Consider the following 25,441-nt stretch of genomic DNA (forward strand, 5'->3'; position numbering starts at 1 on the left):
TGATTTTAGACTTGGCTGGAGAGGAACTCATGTATCAGAGAGAACAGATTTGGTCAGTTTCATCTGTGCCTGCTGCCCCCAACACACAAACACACATGGAATTGAAAGCAGTTATGTGAGTGTCCCTATGTATGGACACAGAGAACTGGAATTTGCCTTTTGTATCAGCAGTCAAACTTATGGATCAGCAAGTCCAGACTGACTGGTCACTGCAGTGTCTCCTCCTTACATCCGTCTTGTCAAAATTGTCTTTTTTATTTAACTATTGTTTGCCAAGGCTATTCCATTGGAAAAAACAGGAAACATTAACTACAGAAATTCAAAAGACGTGCCAAGTCTTCCAATAATAACAAAAATGTAAAGGCTTTAAAATAAAGTCATGATTAAAGAATGCATCACAAAAAATAAAATCACAGTCCAACCTAGTGAAATGCATCAAGAGCTTTCACAGAGATGACCGTAAAGAGAGCATCCACAAAGGACAAGCTGCAGAACCCCCAGCAGCTACGTGCACCTGGAGTCCTTACTTACACGGTGAACTCAGGATCCGGCTGTACTTACCTCCTCTGTGTCCTTGGAAGGGAAGGACATATTATCACAGAGGGAAGGACATCTCTTTTTTCCAAACTGGAAATGGTGTGCTTCCTGAAGGCAAGATCTTTCCGTGTTTTGCTTTTCTTGAATACTGCTGTCATTTTTGGATGGATCTTCAGAAAACCCACCATTTTCAAGTGATCTCTCTGTACCACAGTGAATGGAACTTAAGCTGGCTGCCTTTTGCGAAGAAAAGCCACCCGTTTTTCTCTGGAATGTTCTTTTTCTTGTGTGGACATCATTAAAGTGGTCCTTCCTCTTTGCATGGTAGGGGGTGCTGTCTTTTTCTGAAACCCTTTCCTCTGGTTTGCTGACTCTGACTTGGGTTTCCTGATGTTGAGAAGGGCCCCCCGGGTGACGCTGACCACTCGCCGTCTGGGGCTGGACCCCTGCCTGCAGAGTGAGGCCAGGGCTGGCCCCCACCTCCTGCGCCAGCCCCCGGGCCCGGGGGGCTGCCTGCCCCCCGGAGAGCGGGCGGGCGCTTCTCTTCCCCTCATCATCAAGCCGAGGCCCTCCTGACTCTAAGTCATCTGCTGCTTTCTTAGTCAGGTCCCGTCTAAAGTATTTTCTTCTTCCAGCAGAGTACTTTTCAGGTCTCAGAGGAGCTTTGGCAGGATCCAGATACTGTTCTTCTTTCTCGGCTCGCACACATCCACAGACATTCCCCATTTGATTTGCAGAAACTCACAGCTGCACAGAGTCCCTCATTTCAAAAGCCGGCGCTTCCTCAGATCTCCACGCAGCCTAACTCCTCAGACTTTGTGACCATCCTTTTCAGCGTGAGGCCATCTTGCTCATGAGAAAGGCACCCGCAAGAAACGCCGTGGCATCCTGCCCGGCCAGCCCTGGGTCTCATTAGACGCCGTGGCTTATTTCTGGCCAGCAATCCTCTTAGACAAACATCACTGCTCACTGTCAAATGACATGCTGATGAGCTTTCAAGGCAAACCCTTAGCCTTGCTGCACAAAAACATTCTGACCCTCGCTTTCCTTTCGGTTTTCTGAAATGTAGTTATACTACCCAAGTCTGCTCTAACCTTTGGAATGACTGGCGATGCGAAAAATCTGAGCGCAAACAGAAAGCAAATACCAGTCAGGAGACGTTTAGCAAAGTGCCTTTCAAACTTAGTTCCAAAGTGCCTTTCAGATTTAGTTTCAGAGACTCCTGACTGTACAACTTTTTTTACTTAAGGAACACAAACGAATGTTGGCACTTGCCCCAAAAACTAGGCTCAGAAACCTCTATAAACTCTATTAAGACACATTTAAAAACAGCAACCACACACACGCAAAAAACCAAAAGAACAGAGTGATCCACAGCTGAAGGAGAGAGAATACATGCTAAATTCCTACAACATTCTAGTCAAATCATTTCTAAAATCAATCCCTTTAAATAGCTTGTCATATTTTTCATATGACAAATTTCCAAGCCATTTCTCTTTCTATGATCATTAGGATTTTCATACGAGTAGCTTGATAAATTTTATAATTTCAAGCTTGAAACACTTAGCCAAAAGAAACACCTGTGTGTTCTTACACATGACTTAAGGCAGTTGAACTTTACATGGAACTTTTATACTTGTACCCTAGTTAAATATTATGCAGTTTTACCATGGCTGTGCTGTATAAATAATAAATCAGAATGGAGCCTGATGACCCAAGGTGTGCCTCTTTCTAAGACTGAGTCACTGATATGATGAAAAGGAAATTAGCATCATATGACTAGTCTTACACAAAAATTAAAATCAGCTGACTAATAAAAAACTGGTAACTGACTTTCTCTAGATTGTCTTTAGACTGATCCAAAAATGGAACTCACATTTTTCTAAACGAAGCTATTCAATTAAATAGTCAAGTTAGCAATGTGCCTGATAATTGTCACTAACAGACGTGCATGGTGAGGTTTTCCTTAATCATTTCAAGAGGAAATTAAACAATCTCTATCAGAAAAAAGAATTATATCCAAGAAGACAAGCTGGTAAAAATAAAGCTTCCGGCTGGTTTGCTTTTAATTTATTCTCAATGTCTTCATTGGCACTGGGACGTTTTTCAAGAGAACTTAGAAGTCAATGGCTGGCATGAGCACTAACACAACAAAGGTACACCCACTGACTTGCACTTCCTTCCAGCCCCACCAAACCCATAAGCTGGCCCTCTTCAGGCCACTGCACACTGCTGTCCCCCACTGGAAACGGCTCCACTGCAGTCTCTGCCTGGTTAGCTGGCATTCACCTTGCAAAGCCTGTCTACAACATCAGGGCCAATTTCCTTTATTCTCTAAGACCTTCCTAATCCCACCGAAACACACCCTCCTCTACATCCCTACTTTTATTTATACTGTGACAGATTCAACAGCCCAGATTATAGTCAGTATTACAAACATTCTCCCAATAGACAGAGCAATACACTTCCATCATCTTGGTGAGACAGACTGGGATCTGGGACCCTTGGTTGCAATACTTGCACTTGAACAACCCTCTCCTGGAGCAACAAAATACAAAGAAACCGTATGGGACTAAAACTGACTGCATGCACACAGCTGGGGCAAATTCTGGGCAAAAGATACAGAGAGACCAAAAAACCCAACTGCCACTTTTGAAGAGCCCAGAGCAAAAGCAGGGTATTGCGCATGCCCCCTGCACACACGACCACCAAAGGGGTGGGCACACCACCTGAGCCACACCTCCAGCCCAAGCCCCGGTCAGGCCCCCACCCTGACCCCACATGAGGAAGGCGCTCATCCCACCTCAGGGACAGAGCAGGGAACCTGTTCTCACTTTCCATGCTGCAGCCAGGAGCCCCCAGAAAGCCCTGCCTGAATTTCTTATCTGGCCTCTCATCAACTGCTACTGATTAAGGAGGCCAAGAACCCTAGTCGGTCACATAGTATCTCTGGACCTAGCATCAGGTAACTCACACAAGATTACTGTACTGGCAACACAACCTTCAGACTGCCCAGCTATAACAGACTGTCAATTTGTGATGCTCAAATAAAAATTTTTAAATCAATAAATAAATTGGTCTTCTGAAATCACTTCCCTTATTTATGTAAAGTATAGAGGAGAAAAACGTCCCAGTCATGTTGAGTGAGGATGATTACCACAGCTATAAATAGCCTTCTGTCTTGGCATAAAAAATCATTCTAATCTTAAATTATCATAGGATTAAAAGTATTTCTTTAAATAAAAAGGAACATTTCTATTCTATACAAAACATTGAAATGCTCCATTTTAACTAAACCTTGATCTAATTTTAAAATACTGGTGATAATCTAACAGTCATAATATCTTGTAATGCAGGTCCTAAAATACACTGGATTTCATAAAATATGCCACAGGATCATATTAAAAGCAAAAGTCTTGGGAGTTTGGGATTAGCACATGCATTACCTATTATATATAGAATGGATAAACAAGGTCCTACTGTATAGCACACGGAACCATATTCAGCATCCTGTGATAAACCATAATGGAAAAGAATATGGAAAATACTGTGTGTGTGTGTCTGTGTGTGTGTAAAACTGAAACATTTGGGGTATAGCAGAAATTAACATATTACAAGTCAACTATATTTATATAAAAAATAAATTCAAAAAAAGAAACAAAACTTATGTTGGTACTTTTTTGGCTGGTCCTCTTCTCAAAGCCTCTAGATGAAAGTGAAAGTGGAGAGTGAAAAAGTTGGCTTAAAGCTCAACATTCAGAAAATGAAGATCATGGCATCCAGTCCCATCACGCCATGGGAAATAGATGGGGAAACAGTGGAAACAGGGTCAGACTTTAATTTTGGGGTCTCCAAAATCACTGCAGATGGTGACTGCAGCCATGAAATTAAAAGGCACTTACTCCTTGGAAGAAAAGTTATGACCAACCTAGATAGCATATTCAAAAGCAGGGACATTACTTTGCTGACTAAGGTCCATCTAGTCAAGGCTATGGTTTTTCCTGTGGTCATGTATGGATGTGAGAGTTGGACTGTGTAGAAGGCTGAGCGCCAAAGAATTGATGCTTTTGAACTGTGGTGTTGGAGAAGACTCTTGAGACTCCCTTGGACTGCAAGAAGATCCAACCTGGGATTTCTTTGGAAGGAATGATGCTGAAGCTGAAACTCTAGTACTTTGGCTACCTCATGCGAAGAGTTGACTCATTGGAAAAGACTCTGATGCTGGGAGGGACTGGGGGCAGGAGGAGAAGGGGACGACAGAGGATGAGATGGCTGGATGGCATCACTGACTTGATGGACGTGAGTCTGAGTGAACTCCGGGAGTTGGTGATGGACAGGGAGGCCTGGCGTGCTTTGATTCGTGGGGTCGCAAAGAGTCGGACATGACTGAGCGACTGAACTGAACTGAACTGAACGTCTCTCTTCCAGAGACACTTGATATATAATTCTTTCTTTAACGATTCTTTGCTTTCCATTTCCCTCAACTTAGGGTCTAAACACATTGCTTCTAATTTCCAACCACTTACATTTCGGTCCTTTACTTTCTGCTCTCAGGAACTTGAATGGACCTTCCCCAAAACCCCCGGGGTCTTCCCAGACAAAAGCACCCACTGCACTCACTGCTAACTCTGTCGGGCCCTCGGGGGCATGCCAGGCTGCCCACCGTTCCCTTCTCCTGACATCCTCTTCCCCTGGCTCTGTCAATGCTGCGTTTTCTTGCAGCTACAACAAGAAATGAAGTCCACGTTTCTCTCTCTCAGAAGAATTCTGGTGAAACCGACTATAATCCGGGGTGACAAATCCTTCTCAATATAAATAAAGAGAAGGACGAGGGGGCGCTGCAGGACCGGGAAGGTGCTGGAGGGAAAGCAGGCGGTCACTGACGCCAGCCGGCTGTGGGCCAGGCCCCCCGCTCCTTCTGTGTCCCCAGGTGGATGGTTCCCCCAAACTTGCGTCCTCTCTCTCTGCTCTTCTCCACCGGCCCCTCCGAAGGCCCCTCCTCTCTGACAGACTCAGGACCCTCGCCTTCTGGAGAGCCCCAGGTTTATCGGCGGTACCTCTGACTCCCAGGCTCTGCTCCGCCCGCATCTCCAGCTGCTTGGCAGACAGAAGCCAGGGGACCCCCCGCCCCCCGACACACGTCAAGCCCACCAATGCCATGGCCTTTCCCTCTCCCCTCACCTCCACCTCCCCCAGCTGTCTGCTGGCTTTTTACCTCCCGGGTTTAACGGCTCAGCGGCATCTTTAACCAACCCCTCAAGTCCATCCTGTCTTCCCCCAAAACACCACCCTGGATTCACCTTTTCTTCTGCACCCAAGTCCTGGCCTTTAACACCCCGTTCTGAGGGCAACACCTCCCCCTCTCCACTCATCTTGACTGCGGCCTGCGGTCATTGTTGATTTTACTGGAGTCCATATAGAGTTCTAAAACATCATTTTTCAGGTGCAGGACGGTTGGGTGACTTGCTCAATGTCTTCACAGCCACAGATTAAAGAGCTGACGATGACACTCAGCTGTGCCTCCCTCCAGAGCCTGGGTGAGCCCCAACTCTGACATGCAAAATCCAGACACAGCCTGTGTCATCGGCTGTCGGTAACAATAGACTGTTTCCAAAGGTCTCCTGCAGTTTCAACCCTCAAGTTCTAGATCCCTGGGAAAGTTGCTGAGCAATTCCATGTGAATTCTGCTTTATGGCCCATTCTAGTTAGACTTCACCTGTTCCAGTAACAAACTTTCGGGTCTGGAGCCAGGCCCCAAACCCCAGGTCCCCTAAGGATGGGCCTCTAGTGATGAGGGTCCCTGACTCCAGCTCCCAGTCATCAAGCCCCGCTGAGCGGACATTTGCCTAATATATCTGTATCAGCTGCTCTATCGGCTGGCCAGCTGACCCCAGTCACCTGGTCTCCTGGTCCCTGGGTCCTCGCCTCTGTGTTCTAGTGCCTACCCGAGTCCTGGAATCTGCAGGACTCTACTTTCTATAGCTGTCCATATGTGCCAGATTCAGCCTGTTCCCAAATGAGCCCCAGTTACATTATTTCCACCACTCCCCTACAAACCCTGTATCCCACTAAAAGTTTTTAAAAATTAGAAATAAGTCTTCTTCTTCCCAAGATGTGGTCAAAACCACAGCTCCTCTCTAAGCCGGCAAGCCGTGTCTTCCTCCTCCAAGGCCCGCCACACAGCCATCAATGGGTGGACGTGCCGTGTGCCCACCAACACGACACTCCACGACACTGTCCCGAGGGACTGATAAACCAAACCAAGCGCCAACAGTAGGACTCACCTTAAACCAACTGAAGATTATTTTTTCAATGTATCATTTTACAAAAACCAAAGGATCAAAAGCAGCCTTTTAATTAGATAAAGGGCACTGGTAATTAGATAATAATTCATAGTAATAAATATGCCTTTACTCTCCTATCTCGTTTGAGAAAGTACAACGCCACAGGAAACACGGATGGCGCGAACGCAGGGAATCTCTTTGTGAGAACAACACTGCCACCTAGTGTCTACAGCACCAGGAGAAAGCGGGCACGTTCAGAAACTGCAGATGGCCAGGACCGTCATAACATTTTTATGATTCTCAATCAGGTAATGTTGGCCAATAAACCAAGAAACGGGTCTACATTCAATAAAAGGGAATCTCTGTCTTCCAACTCTTGAGATTACAAGCACTGTTCTAAAAACATTCTAAGCTTTTCAACAACAGGAAAAAGGGTGCCAAGTCCATAAGCAGCATGTTACTGAGGGGAACAATACAAATATATTGTTTAGGAAACAAAGTCCGAATATCGTATCATTTATATGTAGCATCTGAAAAAACAACTGATACAAATGAGCTTATTTACGAAACAGAATCAGAGGCACAGACTTCAAAAACAAATTTGTGGTTACCAAAGGGGAAAGGAGGGGACAGATAAATAAGGAGTCTAGGATTAATAGATACATACTACCAAACATAAAGTAAATAATCAGCAAGGACCTACTGTACAGCACAGGAAACTCTACTCAAAATCCTGTAATAATCTATATGAGAAAACAATCTGAAAAAGAATGGATATACGTACATGCCTACGAATCAATCTGCTCTACCCTGGAAACTAACACAACACTGTAAATTAACTATACATCAATATAAAATGAAAAACTAAATTAAAAGAGAAACAAAGTCTGAAATTTATTTTCCCCTGTTGGATGTGAATGCATAATTCACCCTTCACATGAACCACTTGAAAACCATCAATGAGGTTAAAAAAAATGACAATTAAGAAAACTGGGCTTACCTGAAAGTGCAAAATTATTGTCCATATTAATCCCAAAGTCAATTTGGGATTTCCATCTGTTATGTCATCATTTCTAATATTCACTAATTTCACCTGTTTTGTGAAAAGAGAAAAGAGAAAACAAAATGCTTTTCAACCAGCCCATGAGTTATTTTTACCTACATAAATGATTCTAAATTAGATATAAAAGAAGCCTGAATAATTTTAATACCAGTAATCCTTTAAAATACTGTTTTACCCCTAGGCTGCATCTTACAGAGGCTGCAAATTACCGAGGAACAACAAAGCCAAAATAAACATAAACGTTTGGCTTTGTTTTCTACAGCAAGTACTCAAAGTACACTTGTCAAAACAAAATCACAGTTCAAGTGAGAAGTCCTAAATACTTAAGTTATTAAACTAGAAATAATATTGTTTTTTGAAAATAAGCGTTATTTTACAATTAAGTAGGAAACTATTCTGAACCATCAAATAATTTTAACAGTTTTATCACACTTCTATCACAAAGAGTGTAAAAAAGAAATCTAACATTATTATTCCATTTGTCTACCACAGACTGCTACCAAGATAAGTAACTATGTAAGTCACTGGACATTCAGCAGACTATTCAAAACTTTAAAAATAATATGTCAATAATAACCAGATGTAAAGCTTATCAACTGTCAAATTATGCGTTCAGATAAATTCATGCAATAATGATAACTAACACTTCCTGGAAAAACAATTAAATATCATGAATGATACCTAACATGTTACTTCCTGGACAAATCACTACCAAAAACATTTCGACAAGGAGACACAATTAACCATTAATCTTCTGGAAACTCCCACTAGAATTAAGACTAGTAAGGCAAATATCAATAACACTTAAAAGATAAGCACTGAGTATTTGCTAGAATTTAGTAACTAAAAGTGGAGAAGGCAATGGCAACCCACTCCAGTACTCTTGCCTGGAAAACCCCATGGATGGAGGAGCCTGGTGGGCTGCAGTTCATGGGGTCGCTAAGAGTCGGACACGACTGAGCGACCTCACTTTCAATTTCCACTTTCATGCATTGGAGAAGGAAATGGCAACCCGCTCCAGTGTTCTTGCCTGGAGAATCCCAGGGACGGGGGAGCCTGGTGAGCTGCCGTCTCTGGGGTCGCACAGAGTCGGACACGACTGAAGCCACTTAGCAGCAGTAACTAAAAGCACTGTGATGTTCATAATAAACCAAATGAAGGGCTAACAACAGCGTCTCCTCCTCTTCCTTACCCTCTCTTCTCTTTTTTCCCTCTCCATAAAAAAGCAAAACTGTTGCCACCTTTGATTTCTCAGTTTTTAGTCACTTTCAATTCTCCTGAGTTTCGCTGTCTCCTTTTTTCTCCTAACTGAAAGCTACCAATCACTTGGCTGATACTATGTTAATCACAGTGGTACCCAATCAAGATCAAATCCAATTCAGTGTTCCTTTTTCTCCCATGATTTCTTCTGAAACCTCAAGCGAGTTGGGGGCTGTTGTCAGAACTGTTTTATTTTTAACCGCTTCTAAATCATCCAGTTGTACCTGCTTATAAAATATGAACTTCTGCCTCCTCACTATTACATTTTAAAAATAAACATATGCAAAGTTTTTTTAAGTATTATAAAAACTATCTTTTATTTTTAAAAAGGCAATTTTACAAACTGAGTATAAAAAATATTCTCTCCCCACCACTAATAACTGTTCTTTGACATTCTCGACATTCTGTTGCTACTAAAATGTCGTTAAGTTCCCAGGCAAAAGCATTCCAGTTCCAACAGAAGGAAAAGCAGTAGCTGTTATTCAGATGGTAATGCAGCCACTTATAATTCATCTGGGCTTACACCTGTGATTAATTTCCTGTTCTTTGGAACAAACGTTTAAAAATATTTTAAAATATCAGTCTCACAAAAGCAGAAGTTTAATGTTATGAAAGTGAAGTCGCTCACTTGTATCCGACTCTTTGCAACCCCACGGACTGTAGCCCGCCAAGCTCCTCCAACCATGGAATTTTCCAGGCAAGAATACTGGAGTGGGTTGCCATTTCCTACTCCAGGGGATCTTCCCGATCCAGGTATTGAACCCAGGTCTCTGCATGGCAGGTAGACTCTTTACACTCTGGGCCACCAGAGAACCTCTGTTAGTGATTATTAAATCATTATCAAATCATATTAAATGTTAATGATTAACTCAAAGTCAAATTTAACCTGTTCGTTCCCTGTTCAGTCACACGTGTGTCGTACTATACAATTACAGCTTTGAAATTCAAACATCATACCTGGCGTCTTTTCAAATAGTCAAGGGCAATTTGTACATTCTGGAGTCTGTGAAAACGCATCCGACCCTTCTCTCTGGGCTAAGAAGAGAAAAATGCAGGGTATAAAAAACATCATATTTTCTGACACCACTGACCATGCTAAATATACTGAATATACTATATAAATACACTGTATGCTCGTCATACTGTCAAAAATTTACTGTTTGGGGAAGTCCATTAAATTTTTAATGATATTTTAATTTTTTTGAATTACCTGAGATTCAGTGTAAACTAGGGACTTTTCTGAATATGTTTTATTTAAACAGATCCTTCACTATGAATATTTTATTTAAGCAAAAGGAAAAGAGAAAGAGCCACAGAATATACAGACATTTCATATTCACTATACTACAAGTCTAGCCTACAATTATTTAGCCTCGGATGCACGCAAAGAATTAAATACCATTCCCCATTTACCTTCTTAATAAACTCTAACTCAAGAGGGTTTTTAAATTATATATGTATGGCATGTTAATGAAAATGAGGTAAAGTAGCATGCAGTTAGTATAAAAACCACTAAGAAGGAGAAAGGCAGTCAAGGTTTACTTAGCCATGATACAGGAGAGAGAAAAGCAATTAAAGCCATGTAATATATTTCCTCTTTATTTTCGTTTTTGCACACAATCGGTTGGACTTTAATTGTCTGACACTGCCTGGGGATGGACGTGATGACGTGCTATGTCAGGGAAACTGACAAACCGTAATTCTTTTCCTTGATGCCGTTTCCCTTAAGAAACGTTACAAGTCAGCAGAAGGAAAACATAAGGAAACAGAGCTGAGAAAATGTTCAACAAAACTACAAAGGATGGAGCTGATAACTGACCACATAAAATCTTCCAAAGGGAAAAAAAAAGAAAACTGAGAGCTGAGCCGAAACGTGACTAGGTTGCTGAAGCCAAAGGCAGCAGAATTAAACAGACGGCGGACCACAGGCTGGGGAAATAACCCCATATAAGAATGATGGTGATGAATCCCCACTGCATCCACAAAACACACGTTCCAGTGAAAACAGGGGGCTCTGGGGATCTGATGACCAAAGAAACGCATCTGTCTTGCAGAGGTAGGCTCAGCTGACTGAGGCTCTCGGGGATGAGACAGCTCTGTCAGGACCCTGGCATTTAAAACATCCTCCCCAAATAAAGTGAGACAGATAAGGCAGGCAGAGAATGTCTATCTAATACCAACTGCCAATAGGCATGCCTTAAAGCACAGTCTTAAATATAAAATAAATGTCCATACGTTCCTTCCATTAAAGCAATGAGCAGTTATGTCTGAAATATCAATTTCAAAAGTGGAACTGATATGCATAAAAATTAGCAGGCTGGTTGTAATTGTAAACCTTCACACTTACACAAAAGGTATATAAACTTCATTAGCTCAGATGCCATCCTATAGTTTAAGCACATATGTTCAAATACCATGCAGTGCAAGAGATACAGAAATACATTTAAAGAGAAAATATGTCTGTTGTCCAATCTGTTGGTCCACACACATCCACCTCCCTGCGGGTCTTGGGGCCTTTGCACCATTTTCTAAACAGGAGCCAGAAGCCGTGGGTTACTCTATGGTGTTAGCGCTCACCGCACTGTACCGGCTAGGTTAGTCGAGTTACGGGGGCGACACCTACCCCCTTATCCTCATCCTCCACATCCTCATGCTGTTCATATTCGCATGCTTCTGAGGCACTCACCAACCGTAAGGTCTTCAAAAAATCTCGCTCCCTTGGCTAATGAATATAACAGACAGAAGACAGGACAGCAAGTACACAAGACAGACCAGAAATGAAAAGAAGAGCATGAACAGAACATAATGAAGGGACCGGGTAACCGAGGGGGGTGTTCACAGAGAAGGAGATGACACCTGTGGAGGGGGTTAGACCATCTGTCAGAAAGCGGTGCTTATTTCCTTGCTAGTGGTGAGTCTTTTAATAGGGGGTTATATTATGCATCCAAATTCTGCTAAGCATTAAAAAAAAAAACCAAGGTAAAAGGAAGAACAGCAGTAGTATTTTAATTACAGAACTGATTACATAAGCAAGGTCATCAAAGTGTTTCCCTCTCCCAAATGCACACTATTTAAAGTCTGAAAATGCTTTCGAATCTAACCAGAACTCTTTCTTCAAGCAGAATTCATAGCAGCTCACAAGACGGATGCTGCAAAAATCTGAACAGTTTGTGCCGAAAACATACTAGGTCATACGCAAAAAGGATCACACGTTCCTCCAAATAAATTATGAAATTTAAAACTTACCAAGGTGTCTCCTGAAAGAACCTCTAAAAGAGAGATCAAATTGTGTCCGTCTCTCAAGTCTTCATAGAGATCGTTCACGTGTTTTCGAACCTACGCACAAAAACACAATTTAAAATATTTGGTTATAGAACTCGGATTATCCTTAACATCCGGACAAGAAAGTGGACGAGGAGAAAACATTCCCTGTGTGTCCATTCATGCAGTGTTTTATGCAGGCCCTGACCTGAATCACGATTCCTGAGACAGCAACCAGGGACACCTTAACAAGGTGAGTGTTTAGCCCCCCAGCCCTGAGTTGGTCTTCCTGACCTCTGCGCCGCAAAAGTCAAGATGCCAGAGGCACACATGTTAAAAATCCAGAGATGTAGCCTGGGTAAAACGTCCATGAGACTCTAGGTACTACTTCTGAAAATTCCTGTGAGTCTATGATTATCTCAAAATTGAAAGTTTTTAAAAATATATGTGAGGTTATAAGGCCTCTATTCAAAATTTCTCTGCACAGCATAAATCTTCCTGTGGTGGAGAGTTTTCTTTTCTTTTTGAATAGCTTCTTTCTAAAGTTTCTATTGGACTACAGTTAATTTACAACGTTGTTCTTGTTTCAGGTACACAGCAAAATGGTTCAGTTATATCTATACATATATTGATTATTTTTCAGTCTTTTCCCAGTAGGTTATTGCAGAGTACTGAGTAGAGTTCCCTGTATGTCCTTGCCAATTATTTATTTTATATATAGTAGTGTGTATATGTTAAACCCAACCAGTGATTTATCCCTCCCGGGGGATAAATCGCATAACCACACTCACAGTAACTGACAGTTAACAAGGCTGGTTTAAGTTTCTTAGTTTATAGCTCAAACCACCAAAAACTGCCCCAAAGCTCTGCTCTTCCCACAGAGGGACAGCCCTGGCACACACCAGCCCGCTGTCAGTTTCGGCCGGACAGACACAGTCAGAGCAGGTCGCGAGCGTGGCTGTCCCCACCCCAACCTGCTTCCCTGGGGTGATGCTGGCCTGTGCTACTTCGCGAGCCGAGGACGGGGTCCACGGAGGCAGAGACCAGCATCCCCCACAGCACGTGGGCACAGGCCTGCGGGCCCCCTGTCTGCGTGAACACACACTCTGGAGGTTTACACACAGGAGCCAAACTTCTGTGCACGTGCAAAGTGTCATGTGACTAAACAGCAGAAAGAAACAGAAAGATCCAAAGTATGGTCAAAACTTTCTGACTCCAGAGCAACCAGAAAGAAAGGGCCTAATGTAAACTGGAAGCAAGCCTTTGATGGTTAAGATTTTTGGGTCTAAAAAAGCAGCTTAAATACCACTAAATGTTGCTCTGCAGTGACCTAAATGGGAAGGAAACCCCCAAAAAAGAGGGGCTGCATGTATACATCTAGCCGATTCACTTCACTGTAAAGCTGAAGCTACCGGGACATCTTAAGCAGTTGTCGTTACTCGGCCGCTCAGTCGTGTCCGACTCTGCGACCCCATGGACTGCACCACGCCAGGCTTCCCTGTCCTTCACTGTTCCCCGGAGTTTGCTCAAACTCATGTCCATTGAGTCAATACTCCAATTTTTAAATCTTTCAATTAAAAAAAAATTAATACTACTAAATTTTATTATCTTAACTGACTACATGCTATACAGTATGATTTACTGTCAGAAAATATTTGTAATTAGTGAAGAATAAAATTCCCTTAAGAGTTTCATATCAAATTTATCAGCTCCTATGACTAGTGTTTGGGGACTTTCTGCCTAAGTCACAGTACTTTTTAATATTCAACTAATATTCATTTACCCATCTACGCACCATTAATGACAAGTAATGTAAGCATCACACTCAGGCCTAATAGCTCTAACTACTAATGCCAAGAGTACCTATAAAAGGACCAGCAAAACCGAAACAGTCAGATTATTTTTAACCAAGTGTTCCCATTTTCACAAGCTGACATTTTTATTTTGATTTCCCAATACCCAAGGAATATCAGCTGACTCTTTGGTGTCACAAGATAATTATATAACAGTAAAAGCAAGCTTAAAAATGCTTCATTTTTCTAAAAAAAAAAAAAAAAAGAGGAGCACATCATAACACATTTCAGACAGTCCTATTTAGAAAATTTATAAATACCTAAATAGGTTACAAAGAGAGTATTCCTTCCATTAAATGTTTACCTTCTGTTAAATAAATGGCATTAAATGACATTCCCCGGAAATACTCAATAACATTTCAGAGATGAGCCAATTTCCAAGGATCTTTTCAGGACGAAATCTATGATATACATAACACACACGTGTGCAGACAAGCAAAAATGTGAAATGAGTGCTGATACTCAGCTTTCTAGTTACACATCCCAGCCCTGTAAGAACTGACGTGGTCTCATTCCAAGCCATGAGCTTGAACGTAAGGCTAAGGGCCCACTTAAAAACAAGATGTCCATGGGTGGACGAATGGACAAAGACGACACACACACAGTGGAGTATTACTCAGCCACTAAAAACACAGTCTTGCCGTTTGCAACAACAGAGACCTTGAGGGAATTAGACTCAGTGAAATAAGTCAGACAGAGAACAAATACTGTATGATTTCACTTATAAGTGGAATCTAAAAACAACAAGTGAGCAAACAAAACAAAGATCATAGATACAGAGAAGAGAATGGTGGTTGCCAAGGGTTGGAGCTGGGGAGTGGGTGAAACAGGAGAAGCAGATCACAGGAAACAAACTTCCAGCCATAAATGAGACATGGGGGTGCAGTGTGCAGCAGGGGACCGCAGTCAACAGTACTGTATCACGTACTTGCAAGCTGCCAAGAAACCAAATCCTGAAAGTTAACTCTGTCTGGTGATGAATGGTATTATAACTAGAACTTTTGATCATCCTGTAACATATACAAATATCAAATCATGATGTCATATACCTGAAACCAATACAATATTATCTGTCAATTATACTTCAGTTAAAAAAAAAAAAAAAAAACACCCAAGGCAGAAGAGCTAAGCTTGTGAATGTCATGCATATGTGTACATCTAAATCAATATACTCCTCTGAGTATCTCCCGTGTAATCAGAGAGTAGCCTAATTCTTGAGAGCCTGAGCAGGAACAGGAGAGACCACAGTTATATAAACAATATTATGCATCTCTTGACCCTGAGGCAGCTGTCGAATCTCAAAACAGACAACTCTATCATGCAGGTCTGACATCTTCAGAAGGGACAGTGGAAATAAGCACACAGTAAGGATGCCCCGGCCCGGGCAGGAACGAACAATCAAAGTTAAGAAAGCCACGCACTCTTGATCCCCTGTGCACACCCATGCCTGCCAGAGCCACAGTTCAATCCAGATACACTTCCGCTGTCTTTGTCACTCCAGGACGGTTAATGATGAGTGTGATCAATAGGCAAGACATGGAAACAGCCTAAATGTCCATCGACAGATGAATGGAAAACGATGTCATACATACGTACAAAGGAATACTGCTCAGCCATTAACAAGAATGAAATAATGCCATCTGCAGCAACACGGATGAGCCTAGAGACGATCACCCGAAGCAAAGTAAATCGGGAAGAGAGAGACAAAGGCCACAGGACACCACTCACACGTGGAGTCTAAAATACGAGACCAGCGCACCGACCTATGAAACACGGCTTCCTGGTGGCTCAGACAGCAAAACATCTGCCTCGGAGGCAGGAGACCCGGGTTCGATCCCTGGATAGGGAAGATCCCCTGGAGAAGGAAATGGCAACCCACTCCAGTATTCTTGCCTGGAAAACTCCATGGATGCGGGAACCTCATAGGCCACAGTCCATGGGGTCGCAAAGAGTCGGACACGACTGAGAAACTTTCACTTTCAGAAACAGAAGCAGAATCACAGACACCGAGAATAGACCGGTGGTTGCCAAGGGGCAGGGGCGTGGGGGATAGATGGAGTGGAAGGCTGGGGCTAGCAGAGACAGGCTTTAATACACAGGATGGATAAACAAGGGCCTTATGCACAGCTCAGGGAACTATATTTAATACCTTGTGATAAGCCATAATGGAGAAGGATATTTTTTAAGCCATAATGGAAAAGGATATTTTTTTAAGCCATAATGGAAAAAGATATTTTTTAAGCCATAATGGAAAAGGATATTTTTTAAAACTGTGTGTGTGTGTGTATAACTGAATTACTTGCCGTACAGCAGCAATTAATAAAATGTTGTAGATCAACTTCGATTAAAATTTAAAAGATCAATTAATTAAAAAATCAATTAGAAATCAATTTTTTAAAAGATGAGGTGTGATTCTAAACACATACATGAAAGCAATTTCACAACTTGCTCTGCCAGACTGAACCCAACTATGGACAAGAGGGAAACTTTCTACCACAAGGGGTCCTTTTCCACAACCACATTCATGTACCAATAAAAAAAAATTAAATTAGGCATGTTTAAAGAAGAAGATTAAGCCAAGCAAAACCAAGTAAGGGAAAGAGAAAACATATTACGCGGGAAAAAGGATTTCAGCCATGCCTCTGCTGCAGGCCTCATGAACCAGTTGCCCAACCTCTCGAGGCCTCCGTTTTCTCACCTGCAAAGTAAAAGACCGAAAACAGAAGGCCTCGAGTTCAAACTAGAGAACGAGAATTCTGTGACCTGAAAATAAAACTGTCATCATTTTTTAAAAAATCACTATCAACTTAAAAGAGAAAATACGTAAAATGGAAAGCTGCTAAGAATTTTAGGAAGAAATACAGAAACAGATTAACTCAGCTTCTGTAATGCTTGAAAACATGCTGAGTCATTATTTATCATGGAATACTGCTTATTTTTCTTGTCTCAGGGGGTCATTCCAAGGTTCCAGAGAAATACTGTATATGAAAAACGCTACCTAAATGTAAGATACCATTATTTTCATCTTCATGACTCCATATAAAACAAATGCACCATTATTAACAATAATAAACAAAAATACATAAACGGACCCGACCCTGTGTGCGTGCTTTATAAGTTAACGGCTCATTTTCCTCACCACAAAACAAATGAGATAGAAAAAGAATGCCAACTAAAAATTAAATATCAGCATTATGGAAAATAAAAAGTATAGTATTATGAAGAAGGAGTGGCAATGGGGTGAAGTGAGTGAAAGCAACTGGGGTCCTAGAGAAATACCCAGTCATGTGATCAATCAGGGGTGAAAAAGAAGGAAATAGTTCAACTGCCACAGAAAAGCCTTTTATTTTGTCCAATGTCTGAGTCATAGACACGTGGCCTAGTAACTTTCCTTCACAGATGACTGCGAACTGCCAGAGTTTCAACCTTCCACTTTCACTTTTTAATGAAACATTCTTCTCATTTTGGATATTCTCTCCCTCTGGGACAGAAAGCTGTCTGAATAAATAGTGCTCGAGGAAATGATGAACAAGTTGAAAGCACTCTGGGACACTCTGGGGTGAAATTATATAACTGGAATTACATAACAGGGATGAAGCATCTTTTTCTGTGTTTTTTGAATCCTATGGGATTCTCCCAGAATTTTGCAGGCTTTCTTAAAATGCGGTCCTGCATTGCACCTACAAGCTCACCCCTAGAGGGCGCTCATCTTTTGCTTAGGAGGAGTTTTCCTAAGGAAGGGAAATAGAGGAGAAGTGGGTGGGGTGAGACCCTGAACAAGGTCCTGCTGATGACACATAAATATTCCCATTTTATTTCCGACAGAGAACAGAGTACACTATGCCAGGCCTTCATCATTGAAATGGCTTAACTGCTCAAAATAGCACTCTGGAATTTTTACTTTAGCTTGTAATTGCTTGATTTCACATGGGCTAAATCAAATTCAAGTTTGAAGATCGGGCTGACCTTCAGACATATAAACACAGTTGCTTATGTAATGCTTAAGGATGCCTTTTTCAAAAGTCTGACTTTTAGTGGTTGATGTCAATCTGGACGAAAATCTCACTTCTCATATTTATCCTTAGCGCTACTGTAGAGCTGCAGTTCGTGTCAGCAAATATTTATTAAGCCTTCCTCATACACCAAGGTACCACCTTGCTTTTATTCTGGGGCCACAAAAATAAAAAGTGGTTCTTCACTGCATGAGGCAGGCTCTCTTAAGTCACAGACTCAGTAGCTGCGGCAGGAGGGCTGAGACGCTCCATGGCGTCTGGGGTCTTAGCTCTCCGACCAGGGACCGAACCCACACCCCTGCACTGGAGGTGGGTTCTCAACCCCTGGACCACCAGGGAAGCCCCTGAACTGAGGTGGAGGGTACAGAGGTGGATAAAGAGCGCACGCCACTTCTTGAGGCCCACAGGCTAGGAGGACAGAAACTGTGGGAGTCTGAGAAGGCCTCCCCCAAAGATGGGAGTGTCCCACCTGCAGGAAAGAACCAGAACAGGGGGCCAGATGAGGGAGCTCCCAGCTCCAGGGAAGGACAGCGTCCAGGACGCCAAGGGGACAGGAGTGGGGATGGGGCGCAGGGGCAGGGCGTGGGGGCCTGACCTCCTCCTGGGTACGGACAGCCTGCCCTGAGCAGAGCCAGCCGCTGAGACCCAAGCAGAATGAGGACTCACCTTCTCTGAGCAACATGAAAGCTCCCATCCTATCCTGAGCAAACCCAGAAAGAGCTGCTGAAGGTCCAGTCGATAGGCGAGGATGCAGGAAAGGTCGCTGGTGGGGGCCACACACTCCCTCTTGAGCCCAGGGAAAGGGGATGCCTCCCACCCCAGCAACAAGGAACAGACCACGGGCAAGGATGGCCAGGCCCCTCTTAGGGCAGTCCTAAAGCTGAAGGACATGCTACTCTGGCAAACAACCCCTGTCTTTAGAAAGACACATAAATAATAAAGGCTTGCCCCAAGACAGAGCACCTCGCAGCCTTGGGTGGAAAGAAACGGGAGACTCAGCTTCAGGAGAAACTACGAATGAAGATGTTATTCAAAGCAATTTTTTGATTCTGAACAAATACATTCAGGAAAAATAATCAACCACATTCTTGGGGGTGAGCTCCTTACAAGTCCTACCTCAAAAATAAAAATAACCTGCCAATAAGTTACTACATCAATTACTGATAAGTAAATGGATGCTTCAAAAATGCACAGAAATGCTTTAAAACACTGCATTTGCTTCGGTAGGTCCCTTTTCTGAATGGTTGTTTATTACAAACTTATGTCAGTACTATTTCTTCAAGAATGGTGAAGAAATAAACCCACAGCTCAGACTCTTCCTAAATTACCGTAAATTCTAATCTGGTTCAGGGAAATCTAAAGGGTAAATATCATTATCTGATGTAATAAAAAGGTGGTCATGCTTTTCTCTAGGCAGCATGTTAGGTCGGCATTAAGGCCACTCATAATTATCTCCTTCACTGGTTTCTAACCATAAAATAAAGATATTCATCATACATCTTAAGGTATTAATGAATAAAACGAGGAAGCGTTTCAAACAACTCAGTTGTTGGCCACAAGTAGTACACATAATCTGTCTGCTCCATAAAGGACACGATTAGTTCTCAGACAAAGAAGACTTCTCTTTTAAGCTTTCAGATGGACAATCGACAACCAATTAAAAAAAAAACAAAAACAAAAACAAATGGTCTTCTCTAGTCTTTCATTACGAGGTAGGTCGTTAAGTAAAGTCATCTTTCTTACTGATAAACACGTTAAGATTTGGGAGCATTTCGATTATGGTTTTAACCCAGGCACTTCTTATATTTTCTTCTGTATAGTTTTACCATTGTCATAGGAACATTTATAAAAGAAGATTTCAACTTTTGGAAATGTTAAAGGATGAAACTATTTTCTGTAATAATTTGTTTGGGGTTTGGGTGCCTGGTTCTGGTTTAGTTTGGTCTGATTTGGGTCTCCTTTTCCTTCCAGTTCTCCCTTTTACAACAGAAAGACAGATAAAATTCTGTTTTTGCATGGGTCTTCCCCTTGGTCTGCAGATCTTTTATGGGCTGCAGAACTGTATTACGTCTTGGTGCTGAACAATTATAAATAATGTAACTGAAGGAGAAAAATAAAATTCAGAAGTCAATTACTCTACATATTAGTATCGTGTATCTGCCCACTGTCTGGGGGTTGGTTTTCATTAAGGATGTATTCTAAAGAGTCTCCGTACTACGACGTCAAACAAAGGAGCCCTAGTTCACAAAGACGTTAGTATCATCCATTCCGTGTGAGCTTTACAAGGGGTGGTGGGGTAAGGGTGGGGGTTAGGTGCAGGACAGTCACCGAGGGTCAAAGGCAAGGATGCTTGGCCAGACGATGTGGGTCTCTCCTTTCAATTTAATCCAGTGCCCACCTGGCTCGTACCTGACACACGTCTTTCTTTAAACCATTTATCACTTCAAGAAATCAAGGACAGTTTTCAATAATAACATCAGGAAATGGGAAGACACCAATCACCTGCATTTTGACACTCATCTCTTTCCCATTCACCTTCTTACAGTTTGGGCAAAAGGAAAGCAGGCGCCAGAGTCACTCAGCACTGACAAAGAATAATCAATGAGCTGGTCGGGGAAATGAAATTGATACAGATGTAAGCGTGTGACTACAGCGATGTAACAAGACTGCTTGTTATTGCTTGTAACAAGATAGTGACTGCTCTGCAGAGTATTATTATTAAAGCAATGCACAACGTGAGCTCATAGGTGCCAAGTCCTAAACACACGAAATGATCCGATCTGACATACGGAGCCCACGCTCCACTGTCAAAGTCCTATTCCTTTATCACCAACATTTTTAACAAATTCCACTGTTTTCTCAAATTGTAGCTTTTACTAGAAAAGTTCTGAAACAGAATTGCACATGTTTTTCAATAGAAATCATGTAAAAAATGTTTAACTTTTTTTTTTCCTTTTCTTGCCCAACTTTATCTAGAAGTACTCTTTTTTTTTTTTTTTGGCCATGTCACAGTACATGGGATCTTAGTTCCCTAACCAGGGACTGAACCCGTGTCCCTTGCATTGGAGGTGTCTTAACCACTGGACATCAGGGAAGTACCTATAATTTTTTTTTTAATTTTAACTTTCATTTTAAATTTAAGTTACAGACATGACCAAAACTTACAACTAGTTCAAGAAATGTGTATTTCCTCCATAAACCCCCACTTAATGACTCTCTGGTAAGGTAATAATGTAAGTTAGGTCAAATTAACTATTAGAAACTGGAGATGAACTCAAGTAAATACAACCAGTCCCCAGATAAAAATAAGACAGCTCCTTGGATAAAGAAACAATCGGTCATTGCCTCCAAATTCCAAGTCACTTTATCACACTGATATTCTTCTTAACACCTGTCTGTTATCAATTTCAAAGAAGCTTTGACCACCGTTAGTGATTAGATGGAGTAACCGTGGGGGCTGGGTGTGGGAGGGAGGCACCCTGGGGCACCCAGGGGTCCAGAGAAGAGCTTTGAAAGTGAGAGAGAACAGGAAGGCCTTGGGCAGTTGCTGGGTGGAGAGAGCAGAGTCCAAGAGAGGGGTCAGGGAGACAGACAGAACCTCCAACGACTTGGCAATTCTAATGAAAAGGCTTGCGACGGCCCCTGCTTACTGAATACTTCTGAGCTGAATCATCTCCTCTGGGGCTTGTGTCAAACGCCTGACCGGCTGTCAGAGCCCAGCCTGTTGCACAGTAATTCAACAGTGAAGTGGACACTTGTCCCGAATAGGAGCTGCCCTCTCTCCTTTTGGCACCATTTAAAATACCTTTCACAGGAACCCTCCCACACTGCTGGGAATGTAAACTGGCAACAGCCACTATGGAGAACAGTGTGAAGGTTTCTTAAAATACTAAAAATAGAGCTACCATATGACCCTGCAATCTCACTCCTGGGCATGTATCTGGGGAAAAAAATCATCATTTTAAAAGATGCATGCAACCCTATGTCCATTGCAGCACTATTTACCGTAGCCAAGACATGGCTATCTAAGTGTACACGGACAGATGAACGGATAAGATGTGGTACACGTATGCGATGGAATACTACTCAGTCATAAAGAGGATGAAACAAGGCCTTCTGCAGCGACATGAAAGAACCTAGACATTATCATACTAAGTAAGTCAGACAAAGACAAATATATGTGAAATGTAAAAAAAAAAAATACAAATGAATTTATTTATAAAACAGAAAGAGACTCACAGACATACAAAACAAACTTATGGTTACCAAAGCGGAAAGGGGAGTTGGGGGACAAAGTAGGAGGTTGGGATTAATATATACACACTGCTACTGCTGCTGCTGCTGCTGCTGCTGCTGCTGCTGCCAAGTCGCTTCAGTCGTGTCCGACTCTGCAACCCCATAGACGGCAGCTACCAGGCTCCCCCATCCCTGGGATTCTCCAGGCAAGAACACTGGAGTGGGTTGCCATTTCCTTCTCCAATGCAGGAAAGTGAAAAGTCAAAGTGAAGTTGCTCAGTCGTGTCCGACTCTTAGCGACCCCATGGACTACAGCCTACCAGGCTCCCCCGTCCCTGGGATTCTCCAGGCAAGAACACTGGAGTGGGGTGCCACTTCCTTCTCCAATGCAGGAAAGTGAAAAGTGAAAGTGAAGTCGCTCAGTCGTGTCCGACTCTTAGCAGCCCCATGGACTACAGCCCACCAGGCTCCTCCTCCGTCCATGGGAGTTTCCAGGTGAGAGTACTATTATACATAAAACAGATAACTGGACTTGTCTGGCAGTCCAGTGGTCAATATTTCACCTTCCAATGCAGGGGGCATGGGTTTGATCCCTGGTCAGAGAACTAAGATTTCACATGCCTCTTGGCCAAAAAAAAAAAAAAAAAAGACAATAAACAAGGTCCTACTGTATACAGCACAGGGAACTCTACTCAATATCTTGTAATAACCTGTAAGGGAAGAGAATCTGAAAAGTATATAGATATGTATTATATATATAATTTATATATTATATATATAAATCATAAATATATACTGAATCACTGTGGTATACACTTGAAACTAACATGATACTGTCAATCAACTACACTTCAATTTAAATTTGTTTAAATACATAAAATAAAATTCCTTTTAGGACAACTGTTTACAGCAAAAAGAACCACAACCTCTGGGCACATTTAGCGAAGGCCCCACCGAGCCCTCAAGGAGTCACTTCGCCTCCTTTGCAGAGGACGATGAGCGAGGCTGTGCCACCGGCTGGGATGGTGCCCGGTGACAAGGCTCAGGAATGGGAGGCGGCAGGGCCCTCTGCAGGCGGCGTGGCCGGGGCTGTGGGTACCGTTCTGGGCGGGGAGCCAGCCGGGAGGGCCGCCCTGGGTCACACCGGCGTGGGCACTCTCCGTGTGCCGTTCGGAGCACTGTGCTTCCAAGAGAGGGGCAACACGAGCTGTGGCTTCTTGTCTTTTTAAGTCTTAAAGACTAGAAAATCTCAGGGTCTCTCAGGAGCGCATGTTAAGGTTCTGAGCCCTTTAAAAGAGCGCGATGCTCTCTGATACACCACATGCAACTGATTCACCCTTCTTCTAAGCCCAGGTCCTCGAGTCCTTCCGAGTAAACAACTGAACAACTGGCTGCATCCTCTTCATTAAACCTCTGAAGCAGCCGGGATTATGACAAGACAACTGCCACAGGGAGATGAACACGGAGACTATTTTTAAAGACACCCCCAGATCATGCGATCCCACTGCTTCTGCTCCCAACCACGCTGAAACCTGCCCCCTGTTAAAGCATTTCCTTCAATCCAGATGAAACTCCAAGGCCCCCAGACCCAAATGTGTGGGCAGAATCATAAATATTGGTTTATCCATCACTAATAGAGAAAAATTTTAACAGATGTTGTATACGCTGTTGTTGAAATGAATCTCTGCCACAGAATTATACCTTTTGTGGGAAGATTTAAGCTGAAAAAGCTGGCATCAATTTTTTCAAAGTGATCACCTCCCAGGGATGGAGCAGCAGGCTGGGCTTAGCAGATGTAAGCTATTATACACAGGCTGGACAACAACAAGGTCCTACTGTATAGCACAAACAAGTGTATTCAACATCCTATACATCATAAAGGAAGAGAATGTGGAGAAGTATGTGTGTGTGTGTGTGTGTGTGTGTGTATTCTTTTTGTGGAATATAGATATGTAGAGATACACAGTATATATAGATACATACAGATATATAGCTGAATAATTTTGCTGTACAGAAGTTAACTGTAAATCCAATATACTTCAATTTTTTTTTTTTAAAAACGGATCACCTCCTAAATGACACTGCGATTTTACCAAATTTCCAGATTTCAATCTGCTCAGCAGAGACCTGTGGACCATGGACGCTTGACAGTTAGTCCTCGCAGGCGTTCATGACCAGAATCAGAGACGATGCCCACGTATGCTGCGTACTAAAGCCTAACATCTAAGCGGATCTTATTTTTCCTCCAGTCCCTGTTCTGAACATCCTCTCTTTTAGACAGATAAGAGACCACCTTGGAACTCAGGGGCCACGTGTGCAAAGGTGAAGTGGGGACACAGCTGTGGTGCGGTTCAGCACACACGTGCCCCAGCGCCCGGGTGGGACAGCTGCACTCCCAACCCCGAGGGCTGAGAGAGCTGGGAAGGCATGTCGGCTGCACAGTGGCGGCCTCTGCTTGCACTTGAGGTATTCTTTCCACCCGAAATGCTGTTCTGTCCCCACTCCTCTGGCTATTGAATCTTACTCTTCCTTCAAGGTCAAACTCCAGTGTCACCCAAATCATGAAAGCGTCCCTCCTTTGCCCTCCCGTAGTCCCTGGCTTATACCAGGACACCACCGACCATCCTTTTCCTTCAAGAAGAGTGTTACGTACATGATAGCACAAGCGGAAGCCCCGTAAGAGGACAGAGTCTTAGGTCCTCATTATAAATGCTTCGTGCCCCGCACAGTACCCTTCATACAGCAGACAAAGAAGTTCTGTTCAATAAATAAAAGATGGGCCATCTGTACTTTGCCTGTGACCTTAGCCATGCCCTGAGCTGTGGGCTCCTGAGTGCCTGCCTGGTGATGGAGAAGAAAAGAGAAACTCAAGACACAGAATCATGAACTCCATCGCCCACTTCCCAGAGGGGATCTGTCTCTCCCGCAGGGCCC

General features: G+C 42.8%; 1 protein-coding gene across 19 annotated transcripts in view; it reads right to left on the reverse strand.

Annotated features, from left to right (window-relative positions):
• DST (dystonin) overlaps positions 1-25,441 on the reverse strand; it is a 530,351-nt gene that overhangs the window by 250,708 nt on the left and 254,202 nt on the right. For 18 of the 19 annotated variants that reach the window (XM_018038670.1, XM_018038677.1, XM_018038675.1 and 15 more), the window contains 3 exons: positions 12,391-12,480; positions 10,102-10,179; positions 7,822-7,914 (listed from right to left, as the gene is read on the reverse strand). In XM_018038670.1, coding sequence (XP_017894159.1) covers positions 7,822-7,914; positions 10,102-10,179; positions 12,391-12,480 — 261 coding nt within the window. Of the gene's footprint in view, positions 1-561; positions 1,680-7,821; positions 7,915-10,101; positions 10,180-12,390; positions 12,481-25,441 lie in introns of those variants that run through there. The other variant, XM_018038674.1, reaches the window with a different exon arrangement.

Source organism: Capra hircus, chromosome 23, assembly GCF_001704415.2.
Source record: "Capra hircus breed San Clemente chromosome 23, ASM170441v1, whole genome shotgun sequence".
NCBI classification, from domain to species: Eukaryota; Metazoa; Chordata; class Mammalia; order Artiodactyla; family Bovidae; genus Capra; species Capra hircus.